This window comes from Pinus tabuliformis, chromosome 2_2 (genome assembly GCF_031772625.1).
Source record: "Pinus tabuliformis cultivar Carrire ecotype Pingquan chromosome 2_2, CPIR1, whole genome shotgun sequence".
Classification (NCBI taxonomy): domain Eukaryota; kingdom Viridiplantae; phylum Streptophyta; class Pinopsida; order Pinales; family Pinaceae; genus Pinus; species Pinus tabuliformis.
Genome location: NC_142300.1, coordinates 1246116711 through 1246143521, shown reverse-complemented (window position 1 = coordinate 1246143521; position 26811 = coordinate 1246116711). Strand labels below are relative to the sequence as shown.

The window sequence follows — 26811 nt, the reverse complement described above, 5'->3', positions numbered from 1 at the left end:
CTTCCTTCTCTGCCCTTGTTAGCGCTGCCTTAGTCTCGGAAGACTCTCCCTTACTCTTCTTCCTTGGACACTAGGTCGCATAATGACCCAGCGCCCCACAGTGGAAGCACTTGATCTTGGAGAGATCCTTCTTCTTCCGCTTTTCCTACTTTCCCTCAGATGCTAGGGCAACATCTTCCTCCTCCTGCTTGACTTTGATCCCCTTACTACTGCTTCCCGCCTTTGACTACCATTTGATCTCTTCTTGGCGAAGAGTCGCCCACATCTCATCCCAAGGTGGAAGTGTCCCTCTGCCCAGTATACTCTGGACAAATACCTCCCAGTCTTCTGAGACAGCATTCAGGTTGTCCTCACCATCAATTCCTGATCCGACGTGGCTTCTATAGCAGTCAACTGATCTCGGATCTCATTTAGTCCTCCAAGGAAGGTGTCAATTGGTTCTCCCTTCTTCATCTGATACGACCTCAGCTGATTTTCTAGTAACATTCTTCTCTGCACAGAAGTATGCTGGTACAATTTCTTGAGGGCCTCCCACATCTCATATGTCGTTTCCTTCTTGGCAATGTGTGGTACTACATGGTCCTTGACCCCATCAAGGATGATGCTCTTGGCCCTTGCCATTGCCTCCTCGTACTTGTCATTATCATTTGGGTCGACTGGGATAGCTATAATCTTCAAGGCGAAGTTCTTGACACAATTTCTATCAAGTACGGATAAGATTCTGGCCTTCCAGACTGCGAAGTTTGATGCTCCGTCCAGCCTGTCCTGGTCTCTTACTCCGTGTAGTGCCATGATGCTCTTCTACTTCCCTCCTGGAAGTTCTCGATCTGACTCCCTCTGAGTCTCGATTTCCCTCCTAGAAATCCTTTTGTCGATGTCGAGATGCCCCCTACTCTGATTGTCTGTGCAACCGCACCATTGATCCGGGATTCTCGGCTAGAAACCCTCAGTAGCAACTCCCTCCTCTTGGCCTTGCCCTATCAGGTATTATTCTGACTACAGTACCTCACCAGCTCCACTCCGCAACGTTCCCACAGCCTTCTAAACCCCAACAATCTAAAGGTGAGAGCTCCTAGGCTCTGCGCAATCCCGGCACCAACAACCCAGCCTCCTCAGCCAACTGTGTCAGCCTTCCTAGCTTATGCATGGCTTTGCGTGAGGCTCCCTTTGCCTCTCTTAGCCTCTACGTTGCCTCTTCCTAGCTCACCCTTGATGACGCAGACACTGCGTCACCCTTTCCTTATTGCTACTCTGCTAGAAACAGCTTATGTCACTCGAGACAGCTGTTTTCTGCTGCTATTGCTCCACTCCGCTGATGTCCTCAATTCTCCTGTGATCTACAACCACGCTCTGATACCATGTTGAAGTTTCTAAGTCTACTTGTTAGAAACCCTCCATGCACATTATCTGATTTATTCCTACCTACTTGTTCTGTTACTTAACAAGTTATTTACAAAGTAAATACTGAAAATAAACACCAATGCATGCTCAACATATTACAGATCAGCAACTAAAATAAACAAGAACAAACATACCACATGACACCATTATTTTTGGACCAATGTCCCCGGAAAAACCCAATGTGGGAAAACCTGTGCAGCTATCTGAGGGTTTTCTTATTAAGCAATATCAGAGTACAATCTGGGTGCCAAATTCGGCTTACCCAACAGAGAATTTCCTTGGCAGTAATACCTCTTAGTTTGAGACAAATATCCCGGCTGAAACCCCGGAAACACCTTCCGGCAGCTCCTCAGCTCCAATCTGCCCCAAAAACCCCAGTGTTTGCCTTTCTGGACTGCGTCAGCCTCTCTACCCAGCGCTGGCCCTGTGTCACCCTGAATGGGTCTGCGTCAGCCTCAGGGGGCCCTGCGTCAGCCTTTTGGCCCTCTGTGTGATCCAGGTGGATGTTGGTGGCCACCCACCTATCCCATTTGGACCCCCACAACTGTGTCTTTCAATTTTCTCAGTTTCCTAAATTGTAGCACAATTTACTATTTTTAACAGTTTTTTGGGTCCTGAACTTCCGGAGCCGTTTTGAGGCCCTAAACGACGTTTTTTGGGAAATCTAGGGGCAACATCGATCCCTTCCCAAAGTGGTAGTGCTCGGATAGATCTTTCTAGCGAGCTATTGTACGCGTCAAATGGAGATCGTATGCCAAAGTTACGACCCCGGGAAATTGATGTACCAATTTACCCAAACAGGACCCACAATTTGGCGTTTCATCTTCTAGGGTTAGGTTTTGGGATGTTAAGGGTTTTCCATTGTTTCTCAACAATAAATAGGCCTTCGAGCCTCATTGTAACACAGTTCAGAGGCATGTAGCCATCACATCTCTTCTCAGAGATAAGCTAACATCGCCCTAGCTGGTTTATTTCCATTACTGTTTGTAAGCATATTTCAGTATTTTCCATTAATGAAATGAAGTATTATTTCCGCTACATCTTTGTGTATATGGTTATATCTGTATTTTGTTGCGTTCCTGTTTAAATTCGGATCAGTGGTATCAGAGCGATCTGTTTTTTCTCTGTTTTTCTTTGCATGTCCCCAACGAGGTCGGGATATAAGGAGTTAGGGCTTGAACTAGTTGAACCTTTGCAAGACCAGCCTCGCAAATCCCGACGACCTCCCATGGCGGATGAGAAGAAAGACGAGGGGGCAGGAGATCCTATCAAAATCTTGCTCGAAGAAGCCCTCAAGCGACAAAGGAACACAATGATGGACAGCTTTGCACAGATCCTTCAACGACTACCCAGAGGCGACACATCGGCTTCCAACAGCTACTCTGGAAACGCCACACCATTTAAGGTACAAGTTAATTTTGAAATCCCCATCTTCGAGGGTCAAATAGACACAGATGCCGTAGATAAATGGCTAAATCTACTAGATGGGTATTTTTCTGTTCATGATTTTTACAAGTCGGGAAAAGATTGTTTTCGCTCTTCTCAAAGCAACCCCCCACGTCAAGGACTAGTGGAAAACCTACTGCGAGCAGAAGAATGAAAGTACTGGCTCACTATTTTCAGCCACACCCACCTGGGATTCATTCCAGGATGCTGTCAAGGAGCAGTACTACCCTGTCAAAAGCTACGAGGACAAATACATAAAGTGGACCACGCTGCGGCAAGGAAGGGACCAAGATGTGCCAGAGTTCACAAACATTTTTCATACCCTTCGCACACAGTTGGGTATCAAAGATTCTGAGCTACATCTGGTACTCAAATACTGTGGCTGCCTACACAGATACATCCAGGAAGAGATGGAGTTCCTGAACATCTCCTCGCTTGGCACGGCGTACCAATACGCTGTCAAAATCGAGCAAAAGTTCAAACAGAAGAAGCGAGACTTTGGATTTGCAAATCCGAAGCCCAAAGGACAAAGCCAAGTCGAGGTGACCCAAGACAACCCATTGAAGCCGCAAGAAAAGAACGACACCACGAAGCCGAAGAAGGACACAGGAAAGTGGTGTGAGTTCCACAAGAGTCCCACTCATAACACAAGTTAGTGTCGGACCAAGCAGTCGTTGGTGGCCGAGTTGAAGGCTTCCGAATCAGATGCATGTTCCAACCCTGAGCCAGAACCCAACAAGGGGAATGGCAAAGGGAAGCAGATCATTGATGCGGAGCCCAGCGCCACTGTTGCCACTGCCAAGATCCAAAAGAATGAACCTAAAGATCTAGCGGAGGGGGAACGACTTTTCCACTCACAGATGTGGGTGAAGGGTTCACCGCTGCAATTCATTGTCGACAGTGGCAGCGAAAAGAACCTCGTTTCAACAGAGGTCGTGAAGTAATTGGGTCTACCGACTACACCACACCCGCAGCCATACAGTGTCGGGTGGCTTCACGAAGGACGAGATCTCAAAGTTCGCCAGCAGTGTCGCCTTCCCTACAGCATCAAGCCCTTCACAGACGAGGTATTGTGTGATGTTACACCTCTGGATGTTTGCGATGTACTATTAGGCCAGCCATAGGTGACATGCTGTGTATGAGTCAAGGCCTCACGCTGTCATCATTTCTTTGGGTGATTCATTATACAGGACACCAGAGGTAGCCCCACATACCGCCACCTCTTTGATCACTGCTAAGAAAGGAAGCAAGCTCATCTCACAGACTAGGAAATTTATTTTCTGTCTGGTTCGCTCCCAAAGTAAGGGAAGATCGTTGCTACATCCATGACCCCCGTGAAGGGTTCCTCCACGTAGCAGCAGCAGCAAAGGGATACAGTCATGACAGAACACAGGAACAACTTCTCCTCACCCACCAAGGTACCACACAAGTTTCAGGTGGGCGACAAATTTTGGTTACATCTGCAGAGAGAACACCTTACCAAAACCCATCAGAAACTCAAACCACTCCGACATGGTCCTTACACCAATACCAAGGCTACGAGAAACAATGTTTTGAAGCACAGCATTCCTCCATTGCTTCGCTTACACCAAGTGTTCAATGTGGACCATCGTCGACCATGCTTTCCACCATTTCTGGACACATCAGAGATTGCAGAACAGCTCACCAGAGACCCAGCTCAGCAGAAGCTTCCTCATCTCAGGAAGGAACTCAACGCAATGGAGACCATTGCTTCCTAAGGGGTGAGGAATGATCCAGGTGGATGTTGGTGGCCACCCACCTATCCCATTTGGACCCCCACAACTGTCTCTTTCAGTTTTCTCAGTTTCGTAAATTGTAGCACAGTTTACTATTTTTAGCAGTTTTTTGGGTCCTGAACTTCCGGAGCCGTTTTGAGGCCCTAAACGACGTTTTTTGGGAAATCTGGGGGCAACATGGGTCCATGGACCGATGTTGCCCTTCCCAAAGTGGTAGTGCTTGGATAGATCTTTCTAACGAGCTATTGTACGCGTCAAACGGAGATCGTCTGCCAAAGTTACGACCCCAGGAAATTGATGTACCAATTTACCCAAACGGGGCCCACAGTTTGGCGTTTCATCTTCTAGGGGTTTTCCATTGTTTCTCAACAATAAATAGGCCTTCGAGCCTCATTGTAACACAGTTCAGAAGCATGTAGCCACCACATCTCTTCTCAGAGATAAGCTACCATCGCCCTAGCTGGTTTATTTCCATTACTGTTTGTAAGCATATTTCAGTATTTTCCATTAATGAAATGAAGTATTATTTCCGTTGCATCTTTGTCTATATGGTTATCTCTGTATTTTGTTGTGTTCCTGTATATGGTTATCTCTGTATTTTGTTGTGTTCTTGTATATGGTTATCTTTGTATTTTGTCAGCTACGCTGGCCTCTCTGAAGCACTGCGCAGCTCCCGGCTGCCTCTGCGTGGCCCTGCATGAGCCTTTCTTGCTACTACGTCATTCTCTCTAGCTCTCTGTGTTGCTCTCCTGGCACTATCTTTGCCTCTCTTTCTCTCTGTACTCAATGCCCCTCAGCTGTAACTCCAATCACTGATTCTATCTCTCTTAGCAAACCCCGCTCTAGAGAATAGAATGACTGATCACTCTAGTCTTCTCTCCAAGTGACCCTCAAGCCTCCTCTTATACTTTTCTTGTTGACATATCAACGGCCGAGATTAAGTCCCTAATCAACGGCTAAGATTAGATTTGGCTTGATCCATGTCTTTTGGACCATTCTAACACAGTTTCATATTAATTCACATTAATATTTTAATTTCCCTAAGTTTAGACTTAGGGACTCCATTAAAAATATTAATTATTTTAATATCTCCTGAACTGTTTAGAATTTGCCCAAACCCTTTCTAGGTATTGGAGATCTCATGTGCCCCAACCTCTCCACCAAATTTTGTGGCTAGAGCACATCTGATGCTACCCCAAATCAACATTGACGTCATCACTGCCACATGTCACCTTGTGGGTGGTGCCACGTGACACCCGAAAATAGCCCCACAAGACCCCTGAAAATGCCAAAAATGAGTGCCACGTGTCCGCCTGCCACGTCATCACTGACGGTTGCTGCCATGTCAACTCAACGGACCAATCAAAGGTCGCCACATGGTCTCCTGGAGGAGAGAGAAAAGGGCCCGTCCGGTGCTGTTTTTTCATGCCTTTCTTGTGTTAGGCCTTTATCAGCCCTCCCCGGCGATTGCAGCGATAAATCACAATCGGCCTTTGCATCCGCCGATAAGCCTTAAGAGTGAGACCTTGACCCCGTCGATGGCCGATATGCGATTGCGATGAACTATCCCGAGCCCCGATTGCGATTTTTCTTCAACACTTAGCCATTTTTTCTCGTTTGTTGGGCTTTCCAAAGGGATTGTTCAATAGGCTCTAACTTTTGCTCCAGAAGTCCATTTTCAGACTTCTATATACCGTTGGAAAGCTCTTTCCGAGCACTAGGCAATGGAGAGGGTCCCCTCAAGCTTAGATAGCTTTTGTGTCTCAGGATTTGGCATCAAACATCACTGTTGTTTGGCTTTGGAAGCAACTAGTGACTAATGAAGCAGTGAGTGACAACATTGGGCACGGAAATCAAGTCATAGAAGACAGCAGAAGCTATAGTACGAACAAAATTTAATGTTGTGAGCTGCATGCTAATTGAGAGAAGTTTTTGAAAGAAAAAAAAATTGAAAAATTTGTACAATCCGTACAGTGGTATGGAAATCCGCACAGTCCATACAGAATCCGTACAGTACAATTTGTACAGTCTATATTTGTACAATACATATTTTCAACTTCAAGTGGGCATGGAAATCGAGGCAAAGTGGGCACAGTTTTCAAGGATTTTTGGGCTGAAGAGATAAGTTGTATTTTGCTCTTTTGTTTTTTCTGCAAATGTATTTTTCCTAAACTTGAAAGATAAATAAATTTGAAGAGCTCTCTAACAAGTTTTCCCCAGAGAAGATTGAAGAGGTTTTGCTTGGGTCTAAGTTGACCAAAAATCTGTGTGTATTTTTACATGTGTCACTGGTCTGTTTATGTCCATAATTATTTTCAGCATGTGTTGACGGTCCCATGTGTTTTAATCTGAAAATTTCATTTCCAGAATTCTATATGTTGAATGTATGTTTATGGGAAAGGGCATTTAACTAAATGGGAGTGATAAGGTCAAATTAAAACTGGGTTGGGATTGCAAGAAACTTTTTAGTCATCAAATTTCAACATTTATGTTCTTTATTTGACTTGTCATAGAGTTAGTTAGCAAATAATATTTGTTTATTATATGATAGAAAAGACTCCCTCTATAAAGAGGAGCTCTCTCATCATCGTAATGGTTGATTAAACTTCTAGGGATAGAGGAGATCTCCCCTTGGACTTCACTTGTACATCACATGCTTGGACCTTACTGGAGGATTGGAGGAAATATATCTTGTTTATGTGAGGCTTTCATGTGTGCAATTTATTTTCATATGTTGTTGTTTGTAGTATGAAACACTTCTAGCATATTACAAATGCCTTGTTAAGAACTATGCTTCATTTGGACAGAGTAATGTGAGGATTTGATCCCTCTTATTGTTATTTTGGCTGTGTTAGCCTTGCATCTAACATGACCTCACTTTCATAATAATGCTTACAAATGGTACCCATAGCCTTCCAAGGTGATTTTCTACTACAAATTTCAGAAAGTTAAGGCTGATTTGTGGCATGCATAGCATCTCTTATTGCCCTACATTTTCATGGCCAACACAATGGCACAACATTCATCATTGTTGTGGGTTGGTATGTCCTTCACTATTTATTAGCCCAGCCCTGGGGGTGGATGGACCTTGGTCACCTACTAGAGCAGAATCGCTTATGTGTAAAGGCCCACACCCCTCTTTGATCCATACTTCCTTCATTCTATTTTCCCAAGGTGTGATTAGGTTGGTCTTCAAATTTTCCTTCATATTTCAGGCTCACACCATTCATTCTTCCACTATACTACTACCACCCATTTTACTTAGGCTAATTCTTCAATATATCACCTTGTGCCTCCACTCTATAGTCTTAGATATCCTATCCATAGGGAAGCCCCCCTTGAGTTGGAGAAGAGCGAAGCAAAAGTGAGAGGAAGAGTTATTGTGGTGACTATGGGTAGCCTTCATGAGTTGGAGGTAGCTCACCCCTCGATGGTTGGGACTTTACATCATATGAGGGTGCTAAATTTTGTTGTAACAGATTCTATTGCATATAAAATGCATATCCAACCGGATATGGAATGATTTTCAGCACACAATATGGATCTTTGTGTTAACCAATTGCTATGGACCTTAAGGCCTGGGTATATTTGAGCAGAATACTAACCCAACAATAAATAGCAATTTCAGTTCCAAATATTTGTGTATATTTCTTGTTGAACTTTTGATGCTCTATGCTGTTACAATCACTTAAATCCAGAACTTTTTTATGCTGCAAAATAAGTTAAGTAATTGTAGATAGAACATAAACCATATAAACCATATGCACAGTGGAAGACAGCGAAGAACTCAATGAGACACAGAGAAGTTAGGTCATGACCAAGGCAAAAGCCACAAGGGGAAAACCCAACCAGATTCTTCTTCTATTAGAAATCAATTGTTCAACAAAGATACAAAGTACAATGAGAAAATGAAAAAATTCACCCAAATCTGAAGAAGATCTCTAACAACAGTAACTAATGCAAACATTGAATCACTTTGGCTCTCCAAGACATGCTCTTACTCTTCAAGACTTTTTCTCTCTCTCTCAATCTTCCTCTAGACTCTTCAACTCTCTCTTTCTCAAGTTCGAATTCTCCTCTCACAAGCACAAGTAAGTGTGTCAAGTAAGGATGACAAACACAAATATATAAGAAGAGCAAGGAGGTTGAATTCATGAGGGAGTAACTCCTATGTCTTGAGGAGGAGTTACATATGCCAAAATAGAAGTGTAACTTATGCCATAAAGGAGAGGAGTGTAACTTACGCATTTATGAGAGAAGTGTAACTTATGCATTAAAGAGGTGTAAGAGGAATCTTTTTATGACGAGTCATTAAATTGTGTAAGAGAGTGTAAGAGGTGCGTAAGAGCATTAAAGAGAGAGAGGAATGAATCAACTAAAAGACAGAGAGAGTAACATATGCATTAATTGAGGGGGGTTACATATGACATGATTGAGTCTCATGATTGAAAGACTTGAATTTATTTTTAATAATAATATAATAATATCATAAAGAGGATAATAGTAATAATAATAATAATAATATTGATGATTAAGTTAAAAATTAAACAATTGAGATTGATTAAGGACAAGTTAAGTGATTTTCCATCGTATATATATGATTACGAATTGATGGAAAGTGATTTATTATTTTTGGAAAGTCATGGTTGCAAAGATAGACATGACTTTCTATTTTTAGAAAGTCACTTTAGAAAGGTCGGAAATGAAATTTTATTCAAGGAAATTCATCCCATAGCTGTCAATTTTCAACACTCCCTCTCAGCTAGGGAGGAATTTCTTTTTGATACAAGGATCTCTGCTATCTTTGCTTTGGAACAATGATGTTACAATCTAATGAAGAAGAATCATCATAGGGGAGATACATCCATCACCCTATACACACTTGGGGGGATCCACTTGTCAACACATGACAAGGATCTCGCACATCCAAGGCTCATCACAACTTGGGGGGATCCACTTGTCAACACATGACAAGGATCTCGCACATCCAAGGCTCATCACTGCTTGGGGGGGTCCACTTGTCAACACATGACAAGGATCTCGCTCATCCAAGGCTCATCATTGCTTGGGGGGATCCACTTGTCAACACATGACAAGGATCTCGCTCATCCAAGGCTCATCACTGCTTGGGGGGATCCACTTGTCAACACATGACAAGGATCTCACTCATCCAAGGCTTATCATCCATGACCACCCTCTCTAGGAAGGGTCACATCTATCAGTCCAAGCTGCTCTCTAAAAACCAAGAACTTTCCTTTCGGCAAAGGCTTGGTAAGAATGTCAGCGATCTGGTCATCAATCGATATATGATGAAGTCTTACTGCTCCTCTTTGCACCATATCCCGGATATAGTGATATTTGATCTCAATGTGTTTGGACTTGTCATGGAACACAGGGTTTCAGCGAGTCGAATCCCACTCTTATTTTCATAGTAAATTATTGTAGTATCTAATACTTGCTCAAACAACTCTCCAAAGAGCTTCCTTAGCCATACTGTCTCACAGCGAGCTATGCTAGCAGCAATGTATTTTGCTTCAGTCGTGCTAAGGGTAACAGACTTTTGTTTTTTGTTCATCCAAGATATCATGGCAGATCCTAAGTTGAAGCAGCACCCTAATGTGCTCTTTCTGTCAGTAGAGTTACCAGCCCAATCAGCATCAGAGTATCCATGTAGCCTTACATCTTCGGCAGTATATCTCAATCCAAGATTGATGGTCCCATGCAGGTACCTCAACACATGCTTTGCAGAAACCCAGTGTGCATGAGCAGGCTTAATCATGTATTGACTCAGAGTATTGACTGCAAAGCATATATCTAGTCTAGTGTTCACTAAGAACATCAATGCCCCAATCAGTTGACGGTACTCAGAAGGATTAGCCAAATCAGGTCCTGCAATGTTACTACAAAGCTACCTAAAATTCATTTCCATTGGAGTATTCATGGACTTACACTCAGTCATGCCAAACCTTTCTAGTAGTTTGACAACATATTTTCCTTGAGAAAGGAAAATCTCACCAGATTTCTGCCATACCTCCAAGCCCAGAAAGTAGTGCATCAAACCAAGATCTTTCATTTCAAATTCAAAAGCTAACTCCCTCTTACACTAGAGAATAAGAGGTTCACTACTGGTCAGAAATAAATCATCAACATACAATACCAAAATCAAAGGCATACCTTGGACTGTCTTAAAGTAAAGATTTGGATCTACATTACTTCTGGTAAAACCAAGCTTCATCAAGAAGCTATCTATGCGAGCATACCAAGCTCTTGGAGCTTGCTTCAAACCATAAAGGGCTTTCTTCATCCTACACACATGAGTTTTTGGATGCTATACTTCAAAGCCTTGTGGTTGCTCCACAAATACTTCTTCTTTAAGGAAGCCATGCGAAAAAGTAGTCTTCACATCCATTTGGTGAAGAGACCATCATTGGCTAACAACTAGAGCTATAATAGATCGGATGGTGGTGTAACGGGCAACAGGTGCAAAAATTTCATCATAATTTATTCCCTCTTTCTGAGAGAAACCTCTAGCCACAAATCTAGCTTTATATTTTTCAATACTGCCATCAACACCATGTTTAATTTTATACAACCATTTAGAAGATACAACAGATTTACCTTGGGGTCTTGGAACCACTTCCCATACATCATTATGAATGATGGATTCATATTCTTCAGCCATTGCATCTTTCCACACTTGGGCCTTTACAGCTTCTTCAAAAGTGCACGGTTCAACTTGAATAATGTTGCTCATGGCTACAACATATCCTTGGAACCGGCAAGGTTTCTTGCTTTCTCTGAAAGTTCCTCTAGGGGCAGCATGTTTATCAACATCTTGAAGAGTGTCACGAAGCCATAAAGGTCTCCTTTTAGAAGGAGGATCACATGGAGGAGGATCCAAAGGATCCATGGGCTCCATGGGTTCATCAACAAGATCAGTTTTAGCTTCAGGGTCTTCTTGTATTTCAAATACATCATCTTGACTATCAACATTAGCAGGAGGAAGAGGAGTGTCTCTTGCTTTTCCAAGAGCTGCATCTTCATCAAATGTTACATCCCTGCTAAATTCTATATTTCTTTGACCGGGTATGTATATTCTGTAAGCTTTAGAATTCTCACAATAACCAACAAACGTACATTTCTTACGTGAAGATTCCAACTTGTTCATTTTCTCTTTTGGGACATGAAAGTAGACAGGACAGCCAAAGATCCTTGGGTGCCCAACTTTAGGCTTCTCGCCAGTGAAGACTTCTTCAGGAGTCTTGTTGTTTAGGGCACGATGAGCAGATCTATTTTGAACATAGATAGTTGTGTTTGCAGCTTCTCGCCATAGAAACTTTAGCAATTTATGATTGTGCAACATAGCTTTGACTGCTTCCATGATAGTTCTATTCTTTCTCTCAGCCACACCATTTTGTTTTGGGTTATATGGTACAATGGTCTCTTTTCTGATTCCAGCTTCTTTGCAGAAGTCAATGAAATCACTGGAAGTGAACTCTCCTCCATTATCAAATCTGAAAATTTTGATCTGCTTTCCAGTTTGTTTTTCTACTAGAGCTTTGTAATCTTTGAACATGTTAAAAGCTTGACTTTTATTTTTCAGAAAATAAATCCATGTTTTGCGAGAAAAATCATCCACAAAGATAATATAATACAAGTAACCACCAAGAGAAGTTATAGGCATTGGTCCACATAAATTAATGTACAAGATGCAATACCTGATTGGTTTTACTTTTGCTTGAAGGGAATGGTCCCTTCACTTGCTTTCCGCTTGCACATCCTTGGCAAACACCATCATGATCAGATCTGATTTTTGGCATTCCAAAAACCATCTTTCTCACATGAGGTAATGCTTTGTAGTGCAAGTGAGTGAACCTTCGGTGCCAAAGTTCACTTTGATGATTGATGTCATGGATTAGTGCATGAATAGGTCTTCCATTGATTTTGTATAGACCTTCACATCTAGATCCTAGAGTGAGGGCATCTCTCATGTTGGATCTCGATGGCCAAGTGAGAACTTTACCATTTATGAAAGCAACTTTCATTCATTTATCTTCTAAAGTTGATATGGACACAAGATTCTTCTTTAAACCAAGTACATATAAAACTTCTTGAAGAGTCAAAGTTTTACCTTGATCCAAATGGAAAGAAACAGAACCAGATCCCTTTATGGGATATGTAGAGTTATCTCCAAGAATGATCTTCAAATTTGTCTCCCTCTCAACCAAATTAGAGAGTACTTCTTTGTAACCAGTAAAGTGCCTTGAAGCACCACTATCAACCAACCAGCTATCACAAGAATCTACAGGAGATGAACTAGAAAGAGCAGAAACAAGAAAGTATTATGATTGAGTCTCAGTTGCATTATTATCATACCTTCGATTCCTTGAAGAACGATAGTTTACTCTACGAGTAGAAGGAGCTTCTCTTCTTTTGTAATCAAATTTGTTGGAGCGATTGTTGAAGTTCGATTTTGATGCTCTTTTGTTTTATGAACAATGACGAGCATAGTGGCCATGTTTGCGACAATTATAGCATTGGACTTTTGATAAATTTCTGGTCCATTGAGAGGAGTTGTTGGGAGCAAACTTTCTCGAATAGTACATTCATCTTCTTCCTTTCTTCTTTTTGCCTTGTACAGCAAAGGCAGTAGGTTCTCCCTCCTCATGCTTAGGAATTCTCCAGCTGGAAATCATTTTGGCTTCTTCTTGACTGCACTTGCCCAGGAGCTCATCACATGTAGAAAACTTGTCATTATTACTGATGGTAGTAATAAAATTTTCCCAAGAAGAATGAAGGCCTCCAAGCAAAATCAGTACTAGTTTTTTATCAGAAACAACTTCACCAGAAGTTGGCCACTGATCTTTGATTTTTGATATCCTCATGAAGTATGCTTGAATGATTTCTCCTATGTTCATCTTAACATCCTTGAGTTGATTCTTCAGAGCAAGAATTTGACTCAAGTTATTCACTTGATACATTCTAATCAACTTGTCATACATTTCTTTGGCTTTCTTCAAATTGGAAACATAAGTGATGAGGTAGTCTCTAAGAGAGTATAATCTTTTTAGCCTTGACTTCACCTTTCTTGTATATGGTCTTGATAGCAGCATTGGGGCCTTCAACTGGTTCTGCTACCTCTCCTTCAACATACTCTAGAACATCATGTTCCTCAAGAGTAATATCCAATCTGGTCTTCCAAGGGAAGAAGTTTGAAATATCAACCAACTTCTCTTCATTCTTAAAGTAGGAGGAAGACATCTTGATCTACTCAAAATTTCAGCAGCAAATAAAAAATGACAGCAAGAAATATTTCAGCTGTAAATGAGATATTTCAGTAGCAAAACGAGAGAGAAATTTCAGTAGAAAATGAGCAGTAAGTATAAGGAACAGCAAGAGATATTTCAGCAAAAAGAGAGTTGCAAATAAAGCAGACAGCAAGCTATATTTTAGCAGAAAGAGAGTTGCAAATGGAGTGGACAGCAAGCTATATTTCAGCAGAAAATGAGTTGCAAATGGAACGGACAGTAAGCTATATTTCAACAAAAAGAGAGCTGCAAATGGAGCGGACAGCAAACTATATTTCAGCAGAAAAGTAGTTGCAAATGGAGTGGACAACAAAAGATATTCCAGCAGAAAGAGAGCTGGAAATGGAGCTTGTCTTCTTGAGCTGGTCTTCACCAAAGCTCCGATACCATGTTGAAATTTTGATACTCTACGCTATTACAATCACTTAGAACATAAACCATATGCACAATGGAAGACAACCAAGCACTGAATGAGACACAGAAAAGTTAGGTCAATGACCAGGGCAAAACCCACAAGGGGAAAAACCAAGTTGATTCTTCTTCTATTAGAAATCATTTATTCAGCAGAGATACAAGTACAATGAGAGAATGAAGAAGTTCACCCAAATCTGAAGAAGATCTCTAACAGCAGTAACTAATGCAAACACTGAATCACTTTGGCTCTCCAAGATCTGCTCTTGCTCTTCAAGACTCTTTCTCTCTCTCTCTCAATCTTCCTCTAGACTCTCCAACTCTCTCTTTCTCAAGTTCGAATTCTCCTCTCACAAGCACAAGTAAGTGTGTCAAGTGAGGATGAGAGGCACAAATATATAGGAAGAGCAAGGAGGTCGAATTCATGAGGGAGTAACTCCTATGTCTTGAGGAGGAGTTACATATGCCAAAATAGGAGTGTAACTTATGCCATAAAGGAGAGGAGTGTAACTTATGCATTTAGGAGAGAAGTGTAACTTATGCATTAAAGAGGTGTAAGAGGAATCTTTTTATGACGAGTCATTAAATTGTGTAAGAGAGTGTAAGAGGTGCGTAAGAGCATTAAAGAGAGAGAGGAATGAATCCATTAAGAGAGAGAGAGAGAGTAACATATGCATTAATTGAGGGGAGTTACATATGACATGATTGAGAGACTTGAATTTATTTTTAATAATAATATAATAATATCATAAAGAGGATAATAGTAATAATAATAATAATAATATTGATGATTAAGTTAAAAATTAAACAATTGAGATTGATTAAGGACAAGTTAAGTGATTTTCCATCATATATATATGATTATGAATTGATGGAAAGTGATTTATTATTTTTGGAAAGCCATGGTTGCAAAGATAGACATGACTTTCTATTTTTAGAAAGTCACTTTAGAAAGGTCGGAAATGAAATTTTATTCAAAGAAATTCATCCCAAAGCTGTCAATTTTCAACATTTTCCAACTGTGGACTTTAAGGCCTATCCTCTAGGCACTTTGAAGTTTTGAGTACAATCCTAACCCATCAATAAATAGCATTTTCAATTTTTTACACACATTACCAAAGATGTATGTGTGATCAAGTAAATTTTATATAAGAGTTCAACAGATATTTTTTTGAAATATTGTTACTAAATTTCACTTCAATGTAACTAACTGTAGAAAAACCATACTAGAATAGAGGACTCCTTTGGAAGAGGAAATGAGGAACTCATAACAAGTAAATAGACTATGCAGCAAATATTGAGCACAGAAGGGAGGGTAATAGATAAGAAATTCTTTCAAAGGCACTGCCAAACCTCATGCATTATGAGTAGAAGATTGATTAGAATACCTCTGACAGCCTGAATGTATGAGACACGTTAATATGTACCAAGCCTTTCGCTAACCATGATAGAAGCTCTTGCATGGAATCTACCAAAACATCCGGTTGATGAATTTTGTAGCTTCCCCAATAGAGTCCATGTACCGTCCAGTTCTGAAGCAATATTCAGAGTCAGCACAGATTCCAAAAGATCTCAAATAGTAGAAATACCTATATTGATGAGGATCGACTTTTGAGTTTAAATATTCACATGATTATTTCCTAAAAAACACAAGTAATATGCAAAACATGTTCTTGATATTGTCCTGAGAGTGTAATTGAATACTAATAAATGTAAAAGAATCAGAATGTACCAACTTCATAACAAGAAAAAATAGCTATTAATCAAAACTGCAGTTACACTCTATATAAAAAACTTCAAGACAAGTCCTGTCATATGTTTAACATTTTGGCAAGGTGTAGAATGCCAGCTCTACCTTTACGAGGGTAATATTTGCAGGGATGATAGGAATCTCTCCACTTGCAAATCCTATGATCAAAATCTTAGCTCCCCAGTTTAAAAGCTTCAAACTGTCTTTCAAGAGCTTTCCCCCTACAGGATCATAGAGAATATCAACTCCCTTAAGGTTTCTTGACTTCAAGTACTCCCTGACATTAGGTATTATATTGCTGCTCGTAGAGTCGACCACATGGTCAGCTCCTAATGATTTGAGAAGACGTTCTTTTTCAGGTCCCCTGAATTGCACATACTTGAAAAACTCAACACCATGTGCTCCATGTTCCTCTTTTGTTTGTAACACATGCATTAATTGCATTTTAAAAGTAACAGTTTTCTTGAAATAAAAATAAAAAACAGACTTTCAATAGGAAGATTTTCCAGTGACTTAAAATGATATTGGAACAAACCAAAACTTTAAATGAAAAGCCTAAGAGCGGCCCACTAAAAAGGAGACTGGCATTACAAAGCAACAAAAGAAGCTTCTTCAAAATCAAGAAGAAAATTTACATAATAATTGAAGGTTAGCCTCTTACCTTGCTACAGCAATTACAATTGCCCCGCAAACCTTTCCTATCTGCACAGCTGACAACCCTACACCACCTGCTGCTCCAAGGACAAGCAAAACCTGTGTAGACAACAGTTCTAAGTAATTCCTTTCCAGTTGAAAACATCTTTAAAAGAGATCTATGGAACATTAAAATGAACAACTTAATGCAGCTTCGAGCTTCAAGGTAACCAAGACGAGACAAGTTTTGTCTAGCAGCTTGTGAATTGCATTCAGAACAGAGGCCCTAACAACAAAACTGCATGATCCATTAAAAAAAACAAGAAATTTAGTTCAAGCTCAGCATTTTAGTTCAATCTCCGGTGAAAATCTCTAGTTTTGCTTTCTTCCTCTATTGAGAGATAACCACTTGGCAAGTGATTATTAGAATTAAAAAGGGTTTCTTCTATATAATGTATTTCGCTTTAAAAATGTATGTCGCAGAGAGAGTCACAATCCTATCAAAGGTTGTGGACCCTCATTACAGAAGACCCCTTACTCCTATTGTGGGCACGCAACCAAGTTAATTTGAAATGCATCAAAATGGCAGAATTGACACCATTACAAGCAACCCATAAACAAACCTTTGAGGATAAAAGAGTAATAAACCAAAATTTAGAAGCTGCTATAGCTAGCTAGACCAACCTGACCGCGAGAAATTCCTGCTCGGTGAACAAGCCCGAGATGTGAAGTACCAAAAGCTACTGGAAGTCCACCAGCAGCAATCAAATCACATCCTAGAGGAACTACAAACCTGCAAACCCATAACCAATTTAAAAATCTCTACGCAACATTAAAGATTATTTCTTTGCCATGTTATATTGCTTTTTTCCTGCCATATACACAACCAACTCCTATATATCATAAGTGTTTGTATAGTATACCCCCCTTTAATTATTAGGGCAGACAATGAGTAACTTCTTTTAAAGAAAGCCAATAAAGGACCATCAAGGTCACCAAAGAGAATGGACTCCATCCCAAAGGAAGATGGATGAAAAACAATTTTAGTGGGATGTCTTAACACAATCCAGGCAAAGAAGGGGATGGGAGGTGATTAGAGACTAAGAATTCCTTTATACTCTCTTCATCCAGAATCTAGGACAATGCTCAAACAACCAAGCAGAGGTGGCAGGATGATAAAAGCAGGAATTCAGGGAGGCATTAAGAAAGTAAACATAGGAGACTCATAATCTTTAAAATTCCAATAGATCAGATAAGAACAGGAAGACAGATGCATCTTTTAAGCCGAAGAGACAGATAATATGGTCCAAATAGGCAATCAGAAATTTTGACCAAGTAAAATTTGTCAACGTAAGGAGATCAGCTAATAACGTAGCAGACCTCCTAGCAAACTTAGCAGCAGAGGATTTGCAATAGTTGACAAAAGCTTGGCTCCTGGAAGTGACCCAAAAAATGGGCAATGGGTATGGTAACATTTGGGAATCATTTAACTTGGTTTCGATTGAACCAAAAGAAATATAACAAAGAGTTAATAAGGAAGAAAATGAGGATCCCAAGGACTACGGTTGGATAATAGAATATTATTTTGAAAATCAAAATCATATTCACTGTCCATGAGGGCTTGGCTGGTCGGTAAAGAAAGAGTGTTGTTATTCCCCCTACCAACATTCAAATCCCTTCAAAAGCATATTCATTACTCGTAGCCCAGTGCACCTGCATAAGGAGGGCTGTTTGTTGTAGTTGGGGCGACGTGCAAGTCCTGGGCAACTTTGGCAGAATAAATACCTCCCAGTCACAGCTGTTTAGCAGAAAGATAATTGCTTTGCAATGTCAGACATACTCTTTTCATTGTAATAAATTCTCTTACTGGGAAAATTGCTGCTTGCTTGTCTTGACCAGAAGATTCCATCACCAAAAAAACAATCATATTGAAATTAGACTGCATGGCCACCTTAGAACTGCTGGCAATTGGGAATCATTTGATGAGCAAAGAACATATATGTAATTCCTCTGTCATGGAAGTAGATTGTATCGTCAAGCAAAATTAGTTTGTGCAGGAAATGGTGACGGGAAGAGGGAATGGGAGAACAGGTGGGGGGGCAGAGTATCAACTCTGCAGGAGATCAGTTAGTTTTGTATAACCAGTAGAGGTGTTGACGTTTTGGGTGGCATGGGGCTTTGCAACCATAGCCCCATCGTATTGCACCCTTTGGAAAAGTATAAGTACAAGGGTGAGTGGTTCATTCTTGATGCATTCTTGTGGTTGGCAAGAGAGCATCTTGTGGAGGAGAAGGCCGAGTAGGCCTCAGACCCCTCAAGGGCCAAGGGGGGTTGTGGAGTGTGGTCAGCAAGAGAGCATCTTGTGGAGGAGAAAGCTGAGTAGACCTCAGACCTATGGAGGGCCGAGAGGGCCTGTAGTGGTCAGCAAGAGAGCATCTTGTGGAGGAGAAGGAAGCGTAGGCCTCAGACCTATGGAGGGCCAAGAGGGCCTATGCTGGTCAGCAAGAGAGCATCTTGTGGAGAAGGCCAAATAGACCTCAGATTGGCAAGAGAGCATCTTGTGGACGAGAAGGCTGAGTAGGCCTCAGACTTGAGGAGGGCCAAGAGGGCCGAGATGGTCTGTGAAGGCCGAGAGGGCCTGAGGAAGCCAAGTAGGGCCAAGAGGGCCTGATGAAGCCAAGTAGGGCTGAGAGGGTTGAGACTTGAGATGGCCTGTGGAAGGTGGTCAACAAGAGAGCATCTTGTGGAGGCCGAGAGGGCTGGCCTGTGGAGGGCCGAGACGGCAGAGAGAGCCTCTGGAGGGCCAAGAGGGCTGAGCAGGGCCAAGAGGGCCTGTGGATGGTGGCAAAAACAACAAGAGAGGTGTCTTGCTGGAGGACACCAAACACAAAGACGTGCAGAGGCACGAGACATTGAGAGAGAGATTCTCTCAAGCAAGAGATTTGCATGAGTAATATTGCGAGGTTTTTGTGAGTGAGATACTCAGATGTGCCAGGTTCGAGGAAAGAGCACAGAGAAGCAAAGGAGATTCAGATCAGACAGATCGAGGACGTGTCTAGGGCTTGATCTGCCAAATCATATCCAGGGTAATTGTTGTATATGTAATTTCCTCAACGGCCATTATCCTAGTAAGGGAGACGGAGTGAGTTTTGAGAGGAATTTAAAGAACTGTTGATTGGGCTGAAATTTTGTGTTTACTGTGCATGATCTAATTGCTGGTTTTATAACTTCTGTTGTGCTAAATTTGTTTCTGGTTATACACATCAGTGTGTTTCAGTTCATCAGCTGTGTAAAGTTAATTGGAAGTTGTTACCAGATCTGGTGTGTGTGTGTGCACTGAGTCTAGTGCCCACAAAATCTAACAAGGGCCCCTTCTGTCTCAGCAGTTGGAGAGGAGGAATTTCAGAATTTTGAAGAGTGAGTTGGAGGGGATAAAGTACAACTCCAGGAATGGTTGATTCTGGAAATTCAAGAATCGGGAGGATTGCCTTCATGTCAGTGGCCTCTATGAGGAAATAGGTTCTCCGCTTGCCAGCAGGAGTTAGTGATATCATGATTTAGATGTGAGGTAAGTAGAAAGGAGGCCATTGACGAGCGGCAGAAGTTCAGCTGGAGCAAGGTAGTGATTTGGAGAAGATAAAAGATGAAATGAATAAATGGGCCAATTTGATGGATGTGGCAGTTGGAAGATCCATGAGGATCAGAATGCTCAGAAAGAGCTTTTGAACTCAAATCAGAAGGAACAAGCGTTCATCAGCCATTAAGTAATCCAGATTCAAGGTAACATCCTCAAGCTTAGTCAAAAGGCCAGCAGATATCTAGAAAAGCTTCTCGTAGACAAGAGAATCTATATCAAGGAGGACCCAATGGTGCTTCAAGCTTCAGCCAATCAGCCCCTGACTAAGTATCCAACTGTGATTTCATTTAAGTTAATTTATATATGCCATGGGTTTTGATAAATTCTGGAAGGTTTTTTGTCAGAATTAGAAAGTCTGTCAAGCCTATAGAAGAAGTATATAAGCCCAAAGGCTTAGAAAAATTCATTCTCAGTCAGCTCTGTTACAGTGTTATGTTATGTAGCAGCAGCCCATATCTCTGGGCAAACAGGAGTACCTACCTCTGGTTATTAGTCTTTTAATTGAGTCAGAGGCTCAGAAGCTTTAAACCTTGATCTTTAGAAATTATAAATCTAGTATAGATAATAGAAGAATGGTGGGCCTGGTGGCTGTCCTCCAGCGCCTCAAGTTTTGTACTGTACGTAAATATGCATGGCTTTTGCCACAATAATATAAAGGCCTTTTTGTTCCCAAGAAAAAGGTGGACCCATTTGATATATACGCACATCCTTGTCATACATCTTAGATGCATTTAGGCATGTATTCATTTGGTATATATAGCATGTCAATTGGGTGAGTCAAACAGGAGACCCAAAACTTTTTATATTTCAAGATCAGATAAGAAACAGGAAGACAGGCCTCTTTGGAGCTGAAGAGACAGATAATAAGGCCCAAAGAGGCAATCAGAAATTTTGACCAAATAGAATTTATCAATGTAAGGAGATCAACTAACCAGGTAGCAGACCTCCTAGCAAACTTAGCAGCAGAGGACTTGCAATAGTCAACGAAGGTTTGGCTCCTGGAAGGGACCAAGAAAATGGGCAATTGGAAAGGTAACATTGAGGAATCCTTTAACTTGATTTTGATCGAACCAAATGAAATATAACAAAGAGCTAAAAAGGAAGAAAAGGAGGATCCAAAGAACTATGGTTCGAAAATTAAATATTGTTTTGAAAATTAAAATCATATTCACCGTCAATGGGGACTTGGCTGGTTGGTAAAGGAAGGGTGTTGTTATTCCCCCTACCAAGGTTAAAATCCCTTCAAAGGCATATCCAGCCCTCGTGGCCCAGTGCACCTGCGTAAGCAGGGTTACGCAGGCTGTTAGTTGCAGTTGAGGCCATGTTCCTGGGTGACTTTGGCAGAATAGATAACTCTCGGTCACAGCTATTTAACAGAAAGATAATTGCTGTATAATGTGAGACATACTCCTTTCATTGTAATAAATTCTCCTACTGGGAAAATTGCTGCTTGCTTGTGTCAACAGGAAGAGTCCATCACCAGAAAGACAGTCCTGTTGAAGTTAGACTAAATTCTCCTACTGGGAAAATTGCTGCTTGCTTGTGTCAACAGGAAGAGTCCATCACCAGAAAGACAGTCCTGTTGAAGTTAGACTAAATTCTCCTACTGGGAAAATTGCTGCTTGCTTGTGTCAACAGGAAGAGTCCATCACCAGAAAGACAGTCTCGTTGAAGTTAGACTGCACGACCTCCTTAGAACTGCTGGCAATTGGGAATCATATAATGTGATACATATTCTTTTCATTGTAATAATTCTCCTACTGGGAAAATTGCTGCTTGCTTGTGTCAACAGGAAGAGTCCATCACCAGAAAGACAGTCATGTGAAGTTAGACTGCACGACCTCTTTAGAACTTCTGGCAATTGGGAATCATTTAATCAGCAAAGAACATATATGTAATTATTCTGTCATAGAAGTAGATTCTATCGTTAAGCAAAATTAGTTCGTGCAGTCAACAGTGACAAGAAGAGGGAAAGGGAGAAGAAGTGGGACGGACAGAGTACCAACTCTGCAGGAGATCAGTCAGGTTGGTATAACCGATAGAGGCCCTTCTGTCTCTGCAGTTGGAGGGGAGGAATGTCAGAAAATTGTAGAGTGGGCTAGAGGGATACAGTACTACTCCAGGGATGGGTTGACTCTGGAAATTCAAGAATCAAGACGATTGCCTTCATGTCAGTGGCCTCTATGAGGAAAGAGGTTCACCGCTCACCAGCAGGAGTTAGTGATATCCTGATTCAAATGTGAGGAAAGTAGAAAGAAGGCCATTGACGAGCTGGCAGAAGTTCAGGTGGAGCAAGGCAGTGATTTGGAGTAAAAGAGGAAATGAAGAAATAGGTGATGGAGCTGACAGTTGGAAGCTCCAGGAGGAACAGAACGCTCAGCAAAAGCTTCTGAACTCAAGTCAGAAGGAACAAGAGTTTATCAGTCAGTAAGTGTTCCAGATTCAAGGCAACATCATCAAGCTTAGTCAAAAGGTTGGAAGATATCTATGTCGAGGATGATCTAATGGAGCTTCAAGCCTTAGCCAATCAGCACCTGACTAAGGAAATCCAACTCTGATTTTGTTTAAGCGCGCCATGGGTTTTGATGAATTCTGGAAGGTTTTTTGTCAAAATTAGAAAGCCTGTCAAGTCCATAGAAGAAGTATATCAGCCAAAAGGCTTAGAAAAATTGATTCTCAGTCAGCTCCGTTATGTTACATAGCAGCGGCCTATATATCTGGGCAAACACGAGTAGCTCTCTCTGGTTATTAGTCTTTTAGTTGGAGTAGGAAAGTTAGAAGCTACAAAGCTTGAACTTTAGGAATTATAAATCTGGTATAGAAGAATGGTGGTCGATCTCCAGCGCCTCAAGTTTTGTACCCTACGTAAATATGCACGCTTTCGCCACAATAATATAAAGGCCTTTTTGTCCCACGAAAAAGGCGTACCCATTCGATAAATACAAACACCTTTTTGTCATACATCTTTGATGCACTTAGGCGTGTATTCATTTAGTATATACAGGATGTCAAATGGGTGAGTCAAATATGGAGACTCGAAATTTTTTTTGAATTCCGATAGATCAGATAAGAAACAGGATGTCAAATGGGTGAGTCAAATATGGAGACTCGAAATTTTTTTGAATTCCAATGGATCAGATAAGAAACAGGAAGACAGAGGCCTCTTTGGAGCTGAAGAAACAGATAATATGGCCCAAAGAGGCGATCAGAAATTTTGACCAAATAGAATTTGTCAATGTAAGGAGAACAGCTAACAAGGTAGCAGACCATCTAGCAAACTTAGCAGCAGAGGACCTGCAATAGTCGACGAAGGTTTGGTTCCTGGAAGAGACCAAGAAAATGGGCAACTGGTTAACTTAGTTTTGATTGAACCAAATGAAATATAACAAAGACTTAATAAGGAATAAAAGGAGGATCCCAAGGACTCCGATGGGAAAACTGAATATTATTTTGAAAATCAAAATCATAATCGCTGTTGGTGGGGGCTTGGATGGCTGGTAAAGAAAGGTTGTTGTTATTCCCCTACCAAGGTTCAAATCCCTTCAAAGGTATACCCACCCCTCATGGTCCAGTGCACCCATATAAGCAATGCAAGTCCTGGGCAACTTTGGCAGAATAGATACCTCCCATTCACGGCTGCTTGGCAGAAAGATAGCTGATGTACCATGTGAGACATGCTCTTTTCAATGTAATCAATTCTCCTACTGAGAAAATTGCTGCTTACTTGTCTTGACCGGAAGCCTCCATCACCAAAAAAAACAATCATATTGAAATTAGACTGCGTAGCCACCTTAGAACTGCTGGCAATTGTGAATCATTTAACAAGCAAAGAATATATATGTAATTTTCTGTAATGGGAGTAGATTGTATCGTCAAGCAAACTTAGTTGGTGCAGGCGAGGTGATAGGAAGAAGGAAAGGGAGAAGAGGTGGAAGGGGCAGAGTACCAACTCTGCAGGAGATCAGTCAGGTTGGTATGACTGGTAGAGGCCCTTCTGTCTCTGCAGTTGAAGAGGAGGAATTTTAGAAATTTGTTGAGTGAACTAGAGGGGATACAGTACCACTCCAGGAATGGGTTGATTCTAGAAATTCAAGAATCAGGAGGATTGCCTTCGTGTCAGTGGCCTCTATAAGAAAAGCGGTTCACCACTTGCCCGCAGGAGTTAGTGATATCCTGCTTCGACTGTGAGGAAAGAGGAAAGTAGAAAGGAGGCCATTGACGATGAACCACACTTGTTGGTTCGAAACGCGTCGACAAACGATTGATTATGTGATTTTGCCGAAGATTATTTAAACAAGAAGGTAGAAGTTCAGGTGGAACAAGGCAGTATTTTGGAGACGATGAAAGAGGAAAGGAAGAAATGGGCCAATTTGATGGAGGTGGCAGTGGGAAGATCCATGAGGATCAGAAAGCTCGGCAACAGCTTCTGAACTCAAATCAGAAGGAACAAGAGTTTATCCGTCAGTAAGTGATCCGGATTCAAGGCAACATCTTCAAGTTTAGACAAAATATAGGCAAATATCCAGAACAGCATAGATCTATTAGAGATTTAACATGAGCCGGATCCAATTTCTTGAGGCCGATGCAATTTTTTTGAGCAGATTTTTTTTTTTATTTAGAGTAGATTATTTTATGAACTCACAATATCTAAATGTTTTGTATAGTTATTTCATTTTTTAGAATTGACCAAAATATCAACAACTTCAAATTTTCAATTTGATAACTTACACACAACATTACATATCATACTATACATGAGCCTGTCCGCTAAAAAAAGTTTTCGCAGACAAACCAATCTATATCGAAGAGGACACAATGGAGCGTCAAGCCTTAGCTAATCAGCCCCTGACTCAGTAAATCCAACTCTGACTTTGAGTTAATTTATATATGCCGTGGATTTTGATGAACTCTGGAAGACTTTTGGCCAGAATTAGAAATTCTGTCAAGTCTATAGAAGAAGCATATCAGCCCAAAGGCTTAGAAAAGTTCATTCTCAGTCAGCTCTGTTAGGCTACGTAGCAGCAGCCCATATCTCTGGGCAAACAGGAGTACCAAACTCTGGTTATCAATCTTTTAGTCGGAGTCAGAAGCTTTAAAGCTTGATATTTAGACATTATAACTCTGGTATAGAAGAATGGTGGCCGTTGTCCATGTAAATATGCATGGCTTTTGCCAGAATAATATAAAAGTCATTTTGTCCCCACCAAAAAGGTGTAACCATTTGATATATACACACACTCTTTTGTTATATATATTTGATGCATTTAGATTCTATTCATTTAGTATATACAGCATGTCAAATGGGAGGGTAGGCATACTTACTGTTCTATTGATGAAAATTGTTTGCTATCAGTCAGAATTAAGATTGGCCATCAATTGCGATTTGAATAAAAACTAACAGCTTCCTCTCCTATACATGTTTTTCCGAGATCAGAGATTGCACACTTACAGCTCTTTCTCGTCCAAAACAACTTTCTCTGCATAACTATCCTGCCCTGTAATTGCACAGACTCTGTCCCCAACTTTAACCCTGGTAACTCCCTTCCCCACAGCTTCCACGACCCCGGAGAAATCAGAGCCCAGGACAAAGGGAAGAGGAGGCTTCTCCTGGTACTTGCCCATGACCTGCAAAGCAGTTCCATAGTTTATGCTAATGGCCTTGATTCTGATCCGAACCGAGGTGGGTGAATTCAATTGAGGAACAGGGTGATAAGACGAGACGAATATGGGGGAGGTTTCTGACATGGGAGCAGTAGGATCTCCTAATTTCCTGCAGATTAACGCTTGCATTGTGGCCGTCTGAGGAGAATCCATCGCTTCAGTATAAATTTTTTATAAGAAAATGTGGTGAACGAGTCTGCTTGGGAAGCCATGATTGCCTTTTATATGAATGGTCAAACTTAACTATAGACCTGTAGAGCGGATGTTGACTGCGTATTCTAAGGAGGCGGAGGAGTGGGTTGGAAAGTTATGGAAATTTCAGTGATATTTAGAAAAAATACAGCAAGGATTTTTGTAAACCCTAAGTTATACATTTTAAACTTCAAAATTTTAGGTGTATTAGATGTTTTTGATGGTGCTGAATTCATTTCCACCACTAAAAACATAATTCAAACTCTGACTCTACAAGATTTTTTGAAATTTTTTATCCGGATTCCAACTACTTTTGGCCGTCCAAACAATTCCTCCACCTCGTTAGACGACTCCGATGTTGAAGACTCAAAAAAAGTTAAGCTAGTATATGCACCGATGTGCAAAGAAACACCCAGGGGTTAAAGGGAGCTAGGGAAATGCACGTGCCAGGGACACCTGTTTAGATTCGGTTAAATTCCAAATAGTGTCTTGAGTAAAACCTCAATATAGAAAAGTTTTAGATTTAAATAGTTATAATTTAATTGATAAATTGAAAAAAATAATTATAATTTAATTGATAATTACAACAACAACAACAAAATTACTGTATATTTT

At 40.9% G+C, this 26811-nt stretch overlaps 1 protein-coding gene across 1 annotated transcript in view; it reads right to left on the bottom strand.

Moving 5' to 3' along the window:
• LOC149198012 (uncharacterized) overlaps positions 1 to 26219 on the bottom strand; it is a 131823-nt gene extending 105604 nt beyond the window's left edge. The window contains exons 1-5 of the mRNA XM_089406055.1: positions 25793 to 26219; positions 17391 to 17499; positions 16735 to 16826; positions 16179 to 16437; positions 15712 to 15855 (exon numbers count right to left, since the gene is read on the bottom strand). Coding sequence (XP_089262181.1) covers positions 15712 to 15855; positions 16179 to 16437; positions 16735 to 16826; positions 17391 to 17499; positions 25793 to 26157 — 969 coding nt within the window. The 5' untranslated portion in view covers positions 26158 to 26219. The remainder of the gene's footprint in view (positions 1 to 15711; positions 15856 to 16178; positions 16438 to 16734; positions 16827 to 17390; positions 17500 to 25792) is intronic.
• Between the last annotated feature and the right edge of the window lie 592 nt (positions 26220 to 26811).